Here is a 17,123-nt window from a genome sequence, read left to right as displayed (position 1 = left end):
ATACCTATGTCATTTTATGGACCACGGCGGGCTCTGACAGAAGGCTCTTAAAGTGTGATGTCTTCAACATCGTTGCTCTAGGGCATAGCTGGTATACCAAACCAAGTTTCGAAGTCGTCTTCGGCTATGGTCTTTTTTCTTCCCTTCAACATATTGCAGCATCCTCGGTGCCATTATGCATCGACGCTCTAGCAAGAGGGTGTAGGGGGAGATGCTCCCGAGCCCCCAAATGGGCCTCATCGCGTGTACGATGCCAGACGTGGAGTCAAGCGCACGGTGTAACACGAAGTACCATTAATCTGTAGAACATGGCCCAACCAACTATTGTAATTTTCCGTAGATTGTCATACTAGAATGACAGTCACGCGTACAATTAGGGTTGGGTCAAACCAAGCTTTCCTAGATCCAATCTGGCAACCAGTCACGTACTGCACAGAACGTGGCAAGTGGAACGGCTGACATTATCAAGTCTGGCTATACCAGATGTCTTGTTCATGTATCCGGAGGAGAACTGGCAATGTTTCAAAGTATTTAAATCTTTTCCATGGTACTCTTCAACAGTGCACCCTTGCAGGATTCCGGCACAGAGGCGCTTCATCTCACGAGTGTTAGCTTAGATACTGAATACATGCTATGCAAGAAGGCTGCAGAATCTGAAGGTTCCCGACTTCGTTATTGCATGAGTTGCTTTCTACAGCCGCGCCAGAAGCACGTGAGTGATCTTCAAAAGCAGCTACACCAATTAGAAGAAATGTTAGTACAGCCTCGTCGCACCCCGCGAACTTCAGCTCCCGTTGAACACGAATTCCGCGTTGGCAAATACGCGGGTGCTCAACAAGAACATCCATAGAACCTCCTTTCAAGTTCATTCCGACCTTATTTCATACTATGAGACTTCTCAACACATCAACCTTTGAGCTCAAGGAGTTCAACGATGGGGCTGTGCCTCCGTATGCTATTTTGTCACACACGTGGGAGGATGAAGAAGTCACATTCCAAGACATCAAGGAAGGGGTCCCAGATGCTCTCAGGAGACGAAAAGCGTTTTCGAAGATTCAGGACACTTGCAAATTGGCACTCGCTCAGGGTTATAAGCATGCCTGGATCGACACCTGCTGCATTGACAAGTCGAGCAGCGCCGAACTCACAGAGGCTATCAACTCCATGTTCAACTGGTATCACGAGTCGGCTATCTGCTACGTCTATCTAAAAGACCTCACGGAGACTGAATCCTTTGCCGAGAAGCTGTCCGGCTGCCGCTGGTCGTCTCGAGGCTGGACGCTACAGGAGCTGATTGCACCTCCCAAGATTGAGTTCTACGACGCCCAATGGACGTATCGAGGCACCAAGGCTGAATTCTCCACTCTTCTATCTGAGGCAACCGGCGTCAACGAGGGGATTCTGACAGGTACTCAGGACCTGGCGGACGTCCCTGTTGGCCGCCGAATGTCTTGGGCATCGACTAGGCAAACAACCCGGGTTGAGGACATGGCTTATTCCCTCCTTGGTATCTTCGGCGTCAATATGGCACTGATTTACGGGGAAAGAGAAAGATCCTTCGTCCGACTGCAGGAGGAGATCATTAAGATGACCAACGACTTGAGCATATTTGCCTGGAGGTAAGCCTTTGCGCCCTGACCCATCCTCCACCACGTGAAAGGCAGTTTACTTATATATGCAGCCGCCCCACGCTCCCGTCAGAACAAGCCGTGGTGGTTTGCACAGGCCTGCTCGCTTCTTCGCCTTCTGAGTTCCATACGTGCCGAAACCTCGTAGTTACGGAGTCGACATTTCTAGGCGAGATTGGCATCACAAACAATGGGATCAAACTCCCAAGAGCTCTACTAGCCCCGGTGGCTTTGAAAAACGCTCGAGGCGGGCCAGCGATCTCAAGTTATCGCCATTATATGTTACCTCTGTATCACGAACATGAGGACACGTACACAACTTACACCAAGTTAAAGCCTAAGCTCCCTTCTATTTTCGCCGTACACAATACCCTATTCTGGGATAGTGCTATTGCAATCCGTCTGCGTCAAATCGGCCCCGGGCTTTTCATCAGGGGAAGCCCTGAAGCCAGCAGAAGTGTACCCAGGGACTCTTTATACGTCCACGACGCTGCAGAATCCTTTCATGTGATCAGGGGTCCTGGCACATACTCGAATTTCCCTTATGGCACAGGGCAGATACCCATGCACATCCCACGACCACTCATCCGCCGCATGTTCACGGTCTACGTCACCCTCTCACCGGAAGTATTTTTGCGGTCCTCTCCGATAGCCTCCCCGAAAGATGCCTGGGATTCCGCGAACTGGCGCTTCCACTTGCAGCAAGAGTTCAGGATCATCTGCTCCCTGAACTTCGACTTAGGCTCGAATTCAGAAGAAAGCCAGATGTGTGTGACGTATGACCAAGTTGAGCAGCAGGTCGATTGGGGCTTGCAAATCGGCCGCGAGTACGACCCATGTGAGCCTCTAAACCAATCCGTACGAATTCCTGGTGCAGCGGGAGAGGTCATTTCGGTAAAGGTAATAGGTCAATACTGGCCTGGCAATAACTGGAGCCCCCCAGGATGGGAGCTCCAGATTTCGCAAGATTGAGACACTGCTGTATCTACGAAGTTGCTAATCTACCGAAAGTAAAGCTGAGGAATTCTCTCAGTGATAGCATACTTGCACCGGAGATGATGTTTAGATAGCTTTAGAACAGCTTGAATGCGTTCTGTTCAGAGTCAAGCGTCTTCTTTGATCGTATAACGTTTCCCGAAACAGTCAGATTGAACCAACCTGATACAGCCTGAGGCGGGTGTCAGTCAGTATAAAGGTACAGAACCCTTTCGCACGTTTGTAGGGCTGAGGTTGTACGGTTTGCAGGCTCGTCCAATGTGGCAGAGCACTGTGGTGCCAGCCAGTATGAGGCGTATCATCACATCATGATTTACAAATCCAAGAACAGAGGCTGAATGACGGAATCGTAGCTTGGCTTACTCAGTACGGGAAATGCCACCAGTTGATTCAATCAGTAGTGTGTTGATATATTTGTCCTAGTAGATCCCTTACAGGATAGCAGGCCCTTCACACCTTCCAGATGAATATCCTTGCTTCCTCGCCCCAAATAATTGTTCCCCAGTCTGACCATTAGTGCCATAACTGCAATGTGCCCTCCAGGGCGACATGAGGGTGGCAGCGACCTCTTTCAAGCTCAATAGTCTTCTCCGAGGCCAGAGCGATGAAGGATGCAACAAAAGCTGCTATGGTCTACGAAGTCAAGTTTCCAAGACTTCCAAGCCTGTGTCCGCGACGAACAGCTTGCGACAGTAAGCCAACAGGCTTATGAGCGTCCGCACTGCTGTTGTTTGGGCAAGAGCTTACTTGACGAATCAAGTCAAGACGACCGAGTCCTGACGAAAGTATACTCGACGTGGCAATTTGCCGAGCCTCGGCAGTGACTTTTACTTCTTGCCGTACCTCTTCTGCGTCATCTTCTTGTAGTAACCCTTCTTGCCGCTGGTCTTGGCAGCCTGGATCTCGCCATACTTGCTCTTGAACTTGCGGTTCGAGGCCTCGGTCTCCATGACCTCCTCGAGGAGGGTGCGCTTCCTCTCCTTCTTGGTCATCCTGGCACTGAAGTACTCGGTGGGGCCCTCGACGATGGTGCCGACCTGGGAGAACTCGGGGACCGAAGCCTTGGACGAGTCCTTCTTGTAGAAGCGCTTGGGGTCCAACACGTTCCTCATCTTCAGGAGCTTCAAGTCCCGCGCCAGTCCCGGGGTCAGATCTGTCTTGGGCAGATTGTACCAAGCGGATCCAGCAGAGGCCTTGGTTTGCTATTGCTTGGTTAGCACCGCGCGGACGGAAAGGTTGCAGACAGAAGACGCAGTGATGGGTGCTAGTCATAGTAACTATGATAAATCTATCATTCTGGCGCAGCAACATTACCCATGACGGGAGTTATTTGCCGCTTCAATAAAAATTGGGATTTACTTGAATCATGAAAGCGTGCCGTGGCAGGCAAAGGGGAAGAAAAGTAGACATACCTGCACGAACTCCTTGTTGGAAAGACGGGGCTTCGGGACACGGACCGACAGCTCTTCAGCCTTGGCCTTGGAGTCGTCGGCTGCGGGTGCGGTCGTGGCATCGGGTGTGGGTTGGGTCCCAGCCTGCTTCACCTCCATGTTGGAGGGAATGGTCAAGCTCTTGCCATTCTGGCTGCTTGCCTTGGCCGACAATCTGGCCTCGGCCTCCTTCAGCAGCCTCTCTACATCGCCGTCGGTGAGGTCGACCACTGCATCCGCTTCCGCCATGGTCAGGGGAGCAGGATATCGTGAGGGTGAAGATGGGAGTTGGCGGGCCGGCTTGGTTGCAGAAAGAAAAATTACCTGGAGGGTGGCAGAAAATGTTTCTATGGGGCTGCAAATGGAGCAGGTTGCGGGACGGGGGCAGAGTAGGAAGGCGGTAGCGTGGTGCAGACGACCACTTTCACCTTAGCGTTGCCCAGTGTACAACAGTCTGACAGTTTCGGGGCCTGACGCACAGCGCACAGCCACACACCTGCCATCTGTAGGCGCCACAGCTTTCAGACAGCGGGCATCACATCAATATCACATCCATCCATTCCATCCATCCAAGGCCAAGGCAGCGGCCCTGCATCTGACTTGATTGGTGTCGCCTTCACCGATGGCCTCGGACCCCAAGAGTCGTCTGCACCCGCGCCTGCGCCTGCAGATGCACGCTAGGAGGGCAAGCAGAAAGAAGGCCACCCCTGTCGTCAAGTGATGCCCAACCACATTGCCAGCGCATTCATCAGTCCCTTTACAGTAAAAAGCCAGGCCGTCGCATGATAAGCAGAGAGCAGGCATCGCGGCGCAGGTGTGTGTCTGTCTACCTCATGCAGAGGGCAGCCCTACACCGATTCTACGGTTTACGAGATCCGGTGCTGGACGTCCAGACTATGTATATACCTTGGCCAAGGGCTGTGAGAACCACGTCATTGGCAAGCCGCCCAACTGGGTGTCCTCGTCTCTTGGGTCCCAATCCTCAAATATACGTGGTTCTTCCTTGTTGTGACTTGCGACGATCCGTCTCTCCTCTTTGCCACTTTGAAGTGTAGTCTTGTGTGTCCGTACAGCCGTAGCGAACGAGAAGAACGAACCGACCGAAACTACCACCCCCAAGACCACAGCCGAATCAAAGCTTGGCGGCACGATCCGCAACGCAACGTTCCCAGCAGCCAGCCCTTCCCCGGATTTTTCCCACCCCGAGGTGGACGACCGAATCAAATCCGCACCCTCACCACACTCGCCCACAGTCCATTCCACCCAGTCAGAAACAGCAGACCGTTGTGGTACAGGCAGACGAGCCATCTTGACTCGACGCTCACGGAAGCGCACCACTGACTCGTCGCCTTCTCCAGCCTCCAGCAAAGCAGGTCCCGTCCCAGCCCCCAGCAGCCCAGCTCTCTGTCTCCACAGGAGCACCAACCAAGGCACCAAGGACCAAGGCCAAGGATAGCACTAGCACAGCCGGCCGGTGCCGCTCAAGGTAGTAAGTAGGCAGACGGGATTGTCTAGGAGAGCCGAGAGACAGACCAAAGACGAGACGAGACGAGACGAGACCACACACACACACACCCGCACACCGCTCGGGGCTTGATTCGCCCTCGCACCTCTTCTGCAAACCCCCCAGCTCGGGCCAATCATCCACCTCAATCGCGGGCAGCGCCTCTCAACTAGCCAGAAGCTCCCTTCGTTACCTTACATCATTTGTTGTCGTCGCCCACGCGCAAACACAGCACAGCTTCCAGCTGTAAACAATAAGTTTGGTCCGCAATCTCACCCCCAAGCTGTGATACCCTCGCCCGTCCACCGGAAACCCGCCGTCGCGACTGCATTGCATTGCATTGCGCCGACTTTGTTATTTTCGTCCCGCCGCCTGTCAGCTGCCTGCCCCGAAAAGCGCGCCCGCCCCTCCCCCCGGTTCGGCTTCCTCCACAGACAAACCACATACTTCCCTTCCCCTTCCCTCTGCCAATCGTTCCTGTTTGCGACCGGCCAGCATCTTGTCGCATAGCCAACCATGGATCCGCACAATCAGCCCTCGTCGACCCATCCGCAAGGATCGCGCGGCCAGAATGCCGTCTATGACACCACACACGGCGGTCACTACGGTACGTCTACATGCAACCCGCGTCCAATGCGGTCAAGTGGCCGCGCGCCTGACTCTTGTGCTGTGCGACGTCGCTAACTTTCACTCTTCTAGGGGCCAGCGCGGCAGTGAGTCCTCTCCCGAGAAGAATTCTTGGCTTCGATTGATCCCCGTCCGCTCGTCTCTAAACTAACTGTTCTGCTCTCCAGCTCGCAAACTCGGGCTTTGCCCCCGCCGAGCTCTACACGGGGCCCTGGGCCAACGTCCACCAAGGCCTGCACGGACAGTACAAGGACATCCTGACGACGTACTGGCAGCAGACCATCAACCACCTTGAATCCGACTCCCACGACTACAAGCTGCACCAGCTGCCCCTCGCCCGCATCAAGAAGGTCATGAAGGCCGACCCCGAGGTCAAGATGATCTCGGCCGAGGCCCCCATCCTGTTCGCCAAGGGGTGCGACATCTTCATCACCGAGCTCACCATGCGTGCCTGGATCCACGCCGAGGAGAACAAGCGCCGCACTCTGCAACGCTCCGACATCGCTAGTGCCCTTGCCAAGAGTGACATGTTTGACTTCCTCATTGACATCGTACCGCGCGAGGAGGCGAGCCACGCGAAGCGCACAAATCCCGCCCAGTCGCAGCCCGCGCCCGGTGGCGTGCCGACCCCGGCGCAACCCCAGATGGCCGGCCAGCACAACATGCCGCCGCCGAACCACGCCATGGCTGCTGCTGGCTACGACATGGGCGGTCATGCCATGGGCGCACCTGACCAGGACTACCGTAACGCCCAGCCCATGTACAACCAGGTCCAGCCAGGCCAGCAGCCGTACGGCCAGCCACCCATGTATGGAGAGATGGACAACATGTACACCACATATCCGGGCATGCAACCGCCGCAGTAGGACAGCCGCGGTTCAGCGACGGATCCGTTGACAACGACAGCGAGAGACGCACATGGTTCCTCCGTCTCGTCCTATCCCGATCCAGATCGGGCGCCTGCTCTTCCCGCCCCTGCGCCTCCTGGGGATGCCGGTATGGACGCTCTCATACAATCTCTCGAGTCACAGGCGCAGTCGGACGAGAACGATCAACAGCAGGGCGGTGCCAGAAAAGGATAGGCCAGTATACCATGTGTGGGAGCGGTAGAGGCTGTTTGTTGATGCTGCATTATTGCGCTTTCTTGTTCTTATGTTTTTTTGTCCCTCCATCGAGGAGGGTTTGGCGTCAAGGGGTTATGAGGGCAACTATTATGATAGTCTTAGGAGCACACACAGTAGCCATCTCTGCAGGTTTTTCGTAGGCATTTCTGAGGGTATTGATGACAGTCCAAAACCGTTTTTGCCCTTCTCACCGCGCGAGTCTTCTAGTTGATGCCGCGCTCTTCAAATCTATCCCGCCGGGTATATGCTGAGCTAAAATATGTGTAAAAATGTCTTGTGAATACGACGTGGAGACCCAGGACGGGCCAGTAGCGTACGGCAGCCTTTTGCACCCGAACTATTTGGTGCTGAACTGGAGCCGCGAGGAGAAGTTTGCAAAGCGCTGGCCTGCGGCCGAGTTAGAGCTGGAGACCTGCGTTGTGAGTCTGCAAAGAAGGTCAGCACGAAAACGGCAGGTTGTGGGGCGGGAAGAACGCACTTCTCCAGCAGTACGGGCCCGTTCATGGCGTCGACGCGGCCGTACTTCTTGTTGCGGGTGCTGATGTCGAAGAACTCGTCCGTGTTCTCGCTCTGCATGAGCGTGATGGTCTGCTCGAGCTCGTCGAGGTTGCTGCGCAGCATGAAGCCGTTCTCGAGCCCGTCGACAAAGTCGGTCAGGTGGGTGACGTCGAGGGCCAGGGCGGCAACACCGTTGGGGTTGATCTTCTTGACGTCGGGGCTGAGCGGCAGGGCGAGCACCTTGTTGGCGGCGTGCGACAGGGCGTCGAAGTAGATGAGCTCCTTGATCTCGCGCGGCAGGCCCAGCAGCGTCGAGTTCATGATGTTGGACAGGTACCGCGTCAGAGTCTGCATGTAGCTGCTGGGCTCGGCGGGCGCCGCCGCCGCCGTCCACTCGTACTCGGCCGTCTCGACCAGGTCGTCGATCTTGGAGTTGACCAGTTCAAAGATGCGCTTCTCGGCCGTCTTCTTGTTCTCGCGGAACTGCTCCGTCGCCGCCAGCGTCAGCGGCCCGCCCGCCGACGCAGTCGACCGCGCCCGGATCAGGAGCTGTTCCAGCTCCGAGCAGGCTGTCTCAAAGTGCTCCAGGTTGATCAGGATCTGTACTATTTGACCCAGATATTGGGAGCTGAGGCGCTCGACGAGCGACTGGCAGACCTTCTGGGTCAGGAGCTCGTCCAGAGACTAGGTGGCATGCCAATTAGTACGGTCGAGACATATGGGGAACTTGAATCTGGGTGTCTGCTTACCTTTCGCAGAGTCTCGTCGATCTTGGTCGGGTGCTGGAAGTGATCATCGGAGAAGAAATAAAACTGATTAAGGAAATTCCTAATATCGATGCAGCACAGCGGATACATTTGCGAGAACGGGAGTACACAGGGGAACGTGAGCTCGCTCGCGTCTTTCTCTGGAGTGAACCAGCTGACATTGACGACCTTCTCGTACTCCTCCAGCGAGTTGATGGCCATCGGCATGTAGTCGTCCGTCGAGACGATCTCCTGGAAATCCTCACTGAACCGTCGCTTCAGCAGCTCAGCGTACTTGTCGAAGAGGTTCACCAGGAACTCGTCCAGGCGCGACACAGAGTAACCCCACGTCTCCATGGTCTGGATGAAAAGTGCGATCACACCCTTGATCTTGAGAAGAACTTCGGCGTTGTTCACTTCGCCCAGCGCCTTGGTCGTCAGAGATATGGCAGAAGAGCACATGGAATCCCACAGCTCCTCAACATCGATGGCTGTGCGAAGCTGGGGAATTCGTTGCATGGTGGCCTTTTCGGTGATGGCGAAGCCAGCAATGTCCTCTAGCAGACTGCTTAACGACGATTCATCGTCAGCGGTGAGACTGACGGACGCTGGGATGAGAAGCTCCTTTTGTCTCCTCCTCGTGGCGGCATAGTCACTGCGAAACTTCTCGGTCTGACCAAGAGCGTGGTGAATGTGGAGTGCTTCAAATAACGGGGTGAAGTCCATCGAGAGTTCGTCGTTGTCCAGCACGTCAAACTCTTCCTTCTCATCAAAAACCAGCTCGACTGCAGAGTTCAGCTTGAATTGAGACAGGAACTCATCGTTCTCGACTCGGTTCCTCTGCCTTTCCCTCCTCTGGTCTGTTTGCCAGAGGGCAACCTCACCCAGAAATTGTGACGTCTCCCTGATCCGTAGCAGCCAAGTATTAAGATCGCCCATGACAGCTTCTGAGATGGCTTTCTGGCTCGCCGGGATGGACTTTTGTATGATATCTGCCAGCTTGTGCTGGTTGGCGTACTTGTTCTGTAGGATAGGGATCAGGAACTCGTTCTGCGTGTCCTCCAAGCTCTTCAGAGCGCCATAGTACTGCTTCTTCCGGATGAGGTCCAGCGCGTGATTGACGGCGTGTAGAATCTTCAATGACTCCTTCAGGGCGTCCGACGCATCTGATATGTTCTCCCGCACCGCCCGCGTGTTGACCAGCGCCTGCTTCTGTTCGGCCAGCTTCTCCGTGCTCAGCTGGATCGAGGTGTTGAGCTTGAGGATCTCAGCCGTCAGGGCGACGGTGCCCTCGCGCACGTTCTGCAGTTGGTTGACCGAGGCGAGGAACTCCTCGTGCTTGGTCAGCCCGATCCGCTCGATGTCGGCCTCGCGCTCCTCAGCGTAGTGCGTTAGGCTCTGGGTGAGCACCATCGTGCGATTGGTGGTCCCGGCATCTTTCAAGACGGGGATGAGCTGGTCGAGGAAGTCGGCGTCCGAGGTAGAGAGGATGATCTGCTGGACGGCGGTGCCGTAGTCGTCATAATTCTGTGGCCGGCGAACCATCGTGGAATGTGAATCTGGGGTTCTGCTAAGACGAAGGCGGGCGCTCGGCGCGGGAATGATGATGCCTTGTTGTGTTCTCGAGGACTCGGGCGAGAGGATTGGCAGGCAACAGGAATTTGACAATCGAAATCCTATCCGCTATCCACTATACCTCATACCATGATGTCTCGGAGGATCGGGTGCTGACGTTGGAGTTGAGACTCGTAATGCCGTGATTGGGTTGGGGGCTCGAGGCAACAGCTCTCCATCCAATGGTTGCAGTTACGAACAATGGGCTCTAGCGTCCACTAAGCCCCTGGCAGACCCGGGGAGCCAGCAGAGCCTCACCCCCACAGTGGACTGCAACGGCGATCATTGGCACGTGCGGTCGTCTTGCAACCTCGGAAATAAATTCAATGCCTTCTCACACATCGCCTTCTTTACCTATGTATATACCTAGGTTCACAGGTCCCTTGAGACGACAGCATGTCGATGGTGACATTTCACTATAAATGCTATCAAAGGGCTGTATAACCGCCGTGCATTACCAAAGTCGCAGTCTCGCTATTCCCCCTGGCCTGGCGGAAACCCTTTCTACCATCAGCCCAGCCCATTCCAGGTTATGACACCCTCAAATAGACTACTTCCTTGTCCGAGTAGTTTACCTTGACCAGGCACATAGCCATGGAGTTTCAGTATCTACGAGGATGTAGTTGTCGTCTGTGGTGTAGTAAATTTTCGAGCAGTAATGCCGCATGCAAACGCCGCTGCAGGACAATGGGCCTTAAACATACTGTGCGACGGTTACTCAGAACACACTCGGTGATACTTCTCTCTCTACCTAGGTGAATGACGGCTAGAACGACTTGCATCAGATATTCTGGCTGCTCGAAACCTCAGTCCTTCGTACCAAGGATAAGCTGCTCGACCAAAACCATGCATGCCAGGCCTGACCGATGAAATTCTATAAGTAGCGTTGCTAAGTATCTCACATTGTCTCTTGATAATGACAAGTTGATATGGTTTCTCCAGCTAATCAAAGTCTTCAACTGTATGATGACATGATTCGATACAGTTTCACTTCACCTTTGGTGCTCTGGTCACATCACATCAAGAACGAGCCCTTTTTTTGGTTTGCAACACAACTACCATGCCTGGAGCAGTCATCATGCGTGGCAGACCAAGTAAATGCTTTTTGTGAATTCGAAAACATGAACACTCAAGGCCATAGAATTAACCGGTTTGGTAGAATCATGTGAAAAGACCGTATATTCTTGGCAAATTTGATAATCTGAACGTTGCGAGTGAGCGTGGCCTTCACGGTCAGGTATCAACTTCTTCTGGGAGTGAATCACAGCATGTTCACCTAGGCAATTGCCAGAGATCGGACCATTGCCCGACATACTGACCTTGCTTGGAATTTGATATCAGTTATTCCCACTGAGTCCCGAATCCCTCTCATCAAATCTAGGCCACAGGCGAGCTCCCACCTACCCACCCACCAAGCAGATCATCCAAAAGTGCCAACATAGGGCAGAGCACAAACCACAATAAGAAGAACAGTTATTTGACTATCGAGGTCACTCAACAACTACCTCAGGTAGGTTCACCCGGGTCGGCATCAGCACTGGCAGCACAGATCCGTGTTCGCCGATTTTCCTGATCACAGGAAGGAGCACTTGCCAGCTGTTGAGCCTGACACACGTTCCTTCCATTGCCATCAGAACAGTCCAAGCAACCCCTCAAGCACAACTTTTTCCCAGACCGCTTCTCTGAGGCGACCCCAACTTTTGCCTGGTCGACTCCCAGACCTTTTTGTCCTCTCAACGTTGTCGACAGATCACCTAGTTATCTTCACGCCACCTCCACCCTGAAGCCGTTGGCAAGCCAGCTTTGGAAGGGCATCGCCGTTGGAGACGGAAGGACTGGTAAGTCGAGTTTTTTCCCCCCCTGGATTACACTTCGTGTGTGCTCCTTACTCTCCTGTGTCGCCTCATGCCTGAAGTCACCCCCACTTCATGGCGTTTGTCCCCCCTCGCTTCGAAAGCCCGACCATTTGTTCGGAACTAGGGCACATTGCACCTTTGAGATCTCACTTGGATGTCCACCCGGACGTGGCATGGACACAATCTATCATCAACCCCCTGCTTAAAACGGATAAGCTCAGGATATCTCCGCCGGCGACCTACCAACCAGGGCGTCTTTCCAAACGACGTCCTGCGAATTGGATCCTAGGCCGGGTCTTGAAGCAACCCACCCCATGGCCTGTTGGGCGCTCATTGTCTGTTCGTACGAACTTCGTCCTGTGAACATTTTGACAACTTTGTTAACGCCATTGCCGCCTGGGTATCCTTGATGACAGCACAACGCTTTGCTTCGACCCCTGCAACTTCATTCCTTGGCACCACTTTGGAGACAAGACCTTTGACTACGCTTCGCATGCGATTTATACAACGTGTGTTTCTGGAAAGCTTCATCCTCTGCAGATGGAGCTCTCTTCGATATTTGAACGTGGCTGTACACAAGATGGCAACACTGAAGAGCGAGCGAGTCCTATGATGAACTATTGCCAAATGGAACAGTCAACTTGATTTCATATGCGAGCATTCAATTATGCCAAGCTGATACTAGTATACTGTGAAGCCTTCAACAGAAAAGTGGGCTCTGGTACTTCATCATGTCTCAAAGGACTTCACTTGTTTTAATTGACATTTTCTCTTTGAGGTGCCCGTTGCTAACTTATTTCATCGTCAGATCTACCTCCGCCTTGAGTACTCTGGCGGTTGACATTGGGTGCCAACCTGAGCAAGACGTTTTGACCTACTTGGCCGACGCTTGTTCTTCCAGTCGACACAGTGGAACACTGGGCTTTGGTTCTAGGACGACTGGTGCATCGTGAAACCGTCTCTCTTCATCCTGAAGACAGTCAAGGATCAGTCTTACGCATCAAGCACCAAACCCACGGTGGGCTGCATTGTTGTCCCCTGGGTTCACACTAGAAGCTTGGTTCTTGATCGGCGGCAGCCGCTACGGCATTGAAAGAGAGCCCCCGTACACTGCCAAGTGAATATCAGCAACCTCATTGAGAGTCCTCTGGTCGTTCTACACCACGACTTCTTCCTGGAGAGTATTTCTTCGCGATTTGGAGCTTCATGATAACGTCGACAACCGGTTTGATTACTCGGCTACGCGATTTCCATCTCAGCGAGTCAACTACTACTCAGGCACACCGGCTTACCAGCAATCAAAGCTAAGAAGCTTGGTTACTCAACCCCAGGATTGCCCTCTCTCGAACTCTCATTCGAAGTTCCGTACCAAGTACCTCACAGTTCACACAGCCTCTACCAAATTGGGCTTTTGCGACAATCAACGTCTCTCTCTCTTTCACTGACACTCTTGCTCCGTGTGGCAATAGCGTCTTGATTGTCTTGAGGGCTTTGAATTGAAAGCTTGTAAGTTAAATCTTTGCTTTTCCTGTTTTCTCACCATCATGCCCCTCCCGTTTGTCATCTTGCTATGCTTTTTGATCCAAGTATGAGAAAATCTCCCGTGGTAAATCTTTTGTGGAGATGCACTCGCTTCTGGTGCAAGTGCCTGCAAGCTATTATCGGTCAACACCACGGATTGTGGTGCAGCGTGCCTTCTCAATAGTCATTCACAGACTAGTATTCACCTCACTCTCAGTATACTATTGGCATGAAATCTCTGTATTTTAATTTAAACCGCTGAACAGGCAAGATGCTCATGAAACTAACCAGTCAAATTTCACTTAGTTACAACTCGACTCAACTCAACATCACCAACGACATCTCAACTCATCATCGTTGAAACACAACCCGGCACTTCGTGCTATTGTCACTTCGATCGCCATACGCCAACACCATCTTGGACGTCTAGGTCTTCAGTCCTTGTGCCAATCAGTGATCACAATAGCAAGTACGATCCACTTCTCGTACTGAAGAATTGTATCTTGTTGGCAATCAGCATCACTCTTCACGGCCACTAAACTCTCAACGCCACCCCTATTGGCAAGAGCGAACGTTGCACAATCATTGGCAGTCGTCGGGGCTCGTCACTAATATCTACAGTCCCCAGCTCTGGTTGTGCTGTTGATTATCGCAGAGTGAACTGTCACTTTTGACAATTGCGAGACCTTGGAATTGTCACAGAGATTCCTCGAGACAAGACTTACTCTGATCCTCCGACTGTTTCACTGCTATACAGGCGCAATCTGCATTCATTAAACGTCAACTCTCATTCACAGCAAGGACAATGTCGAATTCTCACGCTCGTGATGGGGCCTTCAACCTCACGTCGCCACGCTCCTCCAACGGGGTGGCAGACTCATTCAAAGGAACACCCGACACGCGCCTCACGGCATTCTCCCCCGAGGATGGATCGACCAAGTCTCTCCGTGCTCCTCATTCCGTTGGCATCAACGGTCGGGAATCTGGGCCTGTCAAGTTCAATGTCAGCACGCCGGCATCGCTCAACCTACCTCGACGAGAACCCTTGTTCCCCAGAGACAACAACGTAGATAGGGACCCCTTCGTTGGTTCTGGTGGTCCCAGTTCTCGAATCACCCGCAAGCTTTCACCCACTGCCGATTGTTTTGCCCCTCTATCAGGGTTTGCAGGTACCCATGGCAGCGAGCCCGATCTGTCGTGCGTCAAGAATGAAGACGGCGATGAAGTCCACGACATCTTGCAGAACTCTGCCAGTGACCGAGGTACCAATTTGTTCGTTCATTCTTCTCTGAGCACGGATCTAGGTCTCTCACGATGTGTCATTGTTGCAACGACTGCTCGTGGAGGCAGCGTCCAGATCGTCGATGTGGATCGCTACATATCTGTAAGTCTGCACCACCAAAGTTCTTTGTTCATTGATCTGATCCAGCTTCTCTCTAGGTTTTGCGACAGCGCGGACTTGAAGTCCAGTCATCTAAACAATTCTATTCCTATGGCGACAAGGTGTACGTTCGCTTCGCCAACATCCGGGATGCATGCCTGTTCTCCCAAAACGCAAAGTTTGGCGGCCACGAATGGCTGATCAACTACATTCCTCCCCGGGAGTTCTCTCAAGTAAGTCACCCTTGTCTGTCGCAGTTGTTGGTACTAAGTACTGATCAATTGACAAGGTCGTGGATCCCACATCGGGTTTGATCACTGCACATGAAGCCCAGCTCACCTTGACTGTCTTCGGTCCACAGACATTGCAAGCTTTCGACTTGAGTCAACTGCCCGACCTGTTGCAGAGCATCCTTGCAACTCAGGGAGATCTGTTCGCTTTCAAGGTCCAAACAGGTGGACCGCAAGGCAATGTTCTGTCTGCAATAGTCGAATATTGCGACAACGATGTCTCACTGAGGGCTGTGTCAGAGTTGAACGGCAAGGTTCTAGATGTAAGAAATTGCCAATCCACCAAACCTTGACAACACTGACGATAGTCCATACAGGGATTCCAGATACTTATGACGCTTCATCGACCTGATATCCCGAACACGACTGCGATGAGAAACGATCGAATTGTCAGCCCTGGTCGAAGTGTATCTACCCCATCCGACCTGGCTACTGACTTCCAGCGGATCTCACTCGCACGGCCAGCATCCTCGATCTCTTCGGTTCCGGCTGGATACGTTCACACTCCTGCAAGATCTATCACAGGCCCTGGATTTTCCGTGCAGCCTTCGTTTGGAATGATGCCACTCATGTATCAAGGAATGCCCATGAGTCCTCAGTACATGTTCGATCAAATGGCGCCGCGAGCTCATGGCATGTTTCCCACTGGTAACTACTCCCTGGGCGGACCTGTGTATCATCAACAATCGATGATGGGCCATGATTTCATGGTTCCCCGACAGTTTTCTTTCAACCGTGGTGAAGGCCGCCGACAGAATGCAGTCCGAGTTCATAGAGCGCCTTATCAACACCACAACATTGGTGGCCAGCACAACCACGTCGATGTTAACCGCATCCGTGAGGGCATTGATGTCCGAACCACTATTATGCTGCGTAACATCCCGAACAAAGTCGATCAGGCTATGCTGAAGCGCATCGTGGACGAGTCCAGCTGGGGCAAGTACGACTTCATGTACTTGCGGATCGACTTCGCCAATGATTGCAACGTCGGATATGCATTCATCAACTTTGTCGACCCCTTGGATATCATCGACTTCGTAAACAAGCGCGGAAACCAGAGATGGAACTGCTTCAAGAGCGACAAGGTGGCCGAGATCTCATATGCCACAATTCAGGGCAAAGACTGTTTGGTGCAGAAATTTCGCAACAGCTCAGTCATGCTCGAGGCTGCTCACTACCGCCCCAAGCTCTACTACACGATCAACGGCCCTAGACCTGACATGGCTGGCCAGGAAGAGCCTTTTCTTGAGCCTGACAACCAATCGAAAATGAAGCGAAGTTGCGAGAATGCAGAGCATGTCGGTCTCTTTACGCCTAATGCTGGACAGCATTTCCGCGATGAGCAGAGGCGCCGAAGATCCCAATATGACCGTGGTACTCGGCTCGCAGCCATGGAGGAGTATGACTTCGACTCTTCCTTCACTCCGCATCACTTTATCCAGTAGCTCAGGCCCACAACGATTAGCTTCGACGTTTCACGAGTTGCGAAAATTCTCTATGGAGTTGATCTCTCGCGGAGGGTCAGTCAAGGCAGTCTCATGACCCTGCCTCACATCACCATTTGCATCATAATCCACATTTGCTACGACAAAGGCGTTTCGGAATCTCTTTTGGGACAATGTTAAATTACCAGCGATAAATCATCATTCGCCAGCAATGGAGCGGGCACTGCGGGTCTTTTTCTTTTCCATTTTCTTTTCCTCTTATTTTGCGACGGGGCCGTTCACCAGCCGAGCGGTTATCAACGAATGACGGTGGTTGACCGGAACGGGGACGAACTGTTCACCCAGACGTGGAAACTATCAACGGACTTACTAGGTTACGCCTGACTGCGAACCAATCTAAACCATCCCCAAAATCTCTGGACACGCATCCAAAGAGATGATGAGGTTTAGGAGGAAGATGCCG

At 52.9% G+C, this 17,123-nt stretch overlaps 5 protein-coding genes across 5 annotated transcripts; 3 read left to right on the top strand and 2 right to left on the bottom strand.

The window, feature by feature from the left end:
* Positions 1-888: 888 nt before the first annotated feature.
* JN550_006631 (uncharacterized protein) lies at positions 889-2,600 on the top strand (the record flags this gene model as incomplete). Its single annotated transcript, XM_049318391.1, has 2 exons — positions 889-1,619; positions 1,682-2,600. The coding sequence occupies 2 exons, from the start codon at positions 889-891 to the stop codon at positions 2,598-2,600; spliced, it is 1,650 nt and encodes a 549-aa protein (XP_049171519.1).
* An 851-nt stretch (positions 2,601-3,451) lies between these two features.
* Positions 3,452-4,303, bottom strand: JN550_006630 (uncharacterized protein; the record flags this gene model as incomplete). The annotated part of the gene is made up of 2 exons (XM_049318390.1): positions 3,452-3,826; positions 4,037-4,303. 2 exons carry the CDS (start codon positions 4,301-4,303, stop codon positions 3,452-3,454), a joined length of 642 nt encoding a protein of 213 aa, XP_049171518.1.
* Positions 4,304-6,074: 1,771 nt separating this feature from the next.
* Positions 6,075-7,051, top strand: JN550_006629 (uncharacterized protein; the record flags this gene model as incomplete). Its single annotated transcript, XM_049318389.1, has 3 exons — positions 6,075-6,165; positions 6,258-6,271; positions 6,353-7,051. The coding sequence occupies 3 exons, from the start codon at positions 6,075-6,077 to the stop codon at positions 7,049-7,051; spliced, it is 804 nt and encodes a 267-aa protein (XP_049171517.1).
* A 595-nt stretch (positions 7,052-7,646) lies between these two features.
* On the bottom strand, positions 7,647-10,098 carry JN550_006628 (uncharacterized protein; the record flags this gene model as incomplete). The annotated part of the gene is made up of 3 exons (XM_049318388.1): positions 7,647-7,734; positions 7,788-8,491; positions 8,557-10,098. The coding sequence occupies 3 exons, from the start codon at positions 10,096-10,098 to the stop codon at positions 7,647-7,649; spliced, it is 2,334 nt and encodes a 777-aa protein (XP_049171516.1).
* A 4,251-nt stretch (positions 10,099-14,349) lies between these two features.
* JN550_006627 (uncharacterized protein) lies at positions 14,350-16,660 on the top strand (the record flags this gene model as incomplete). The annotated part of the gene is made up of 4 exons (XM_049318387.1): positions 14,350-14,928; positions 14,985-15,158; positions 15,215-15,478; positions 15,533-16,660. 4 exons carry the CDS (start codon positions 14,350-14,352, stop codon positions 16,658-16,660), a joined length of 2,145 nt encoding a protein of 714 aa, XP_049171515.1.
* Between the last annotated feature and the right edge of the window lie 463 nt (positions 16,661-17,123).

The sequence above is a fragment of the Neoarthrinium moseri genome, assembly GCF_022829205.1.
Source record: "Neoarthrinium moseri strain CBS 164.80 chromosome Unknown scaffold23_Wmoseri_CBS_16480, whole genome shotgun sequence".
Classification (NCBI taxonomy): domain Eukaryota; kingdom Fungi; phylum Ascomycota; class Sordariomycetes; order Amphisphaeriales; family Apiosporaceae; genus Neoarthrinium; species Neoarthrinium moseri.
Note: the sequence above shows the minus strand (reverse complement) of the source record. Positions and strands in the feature narration are given on the sequence as shown.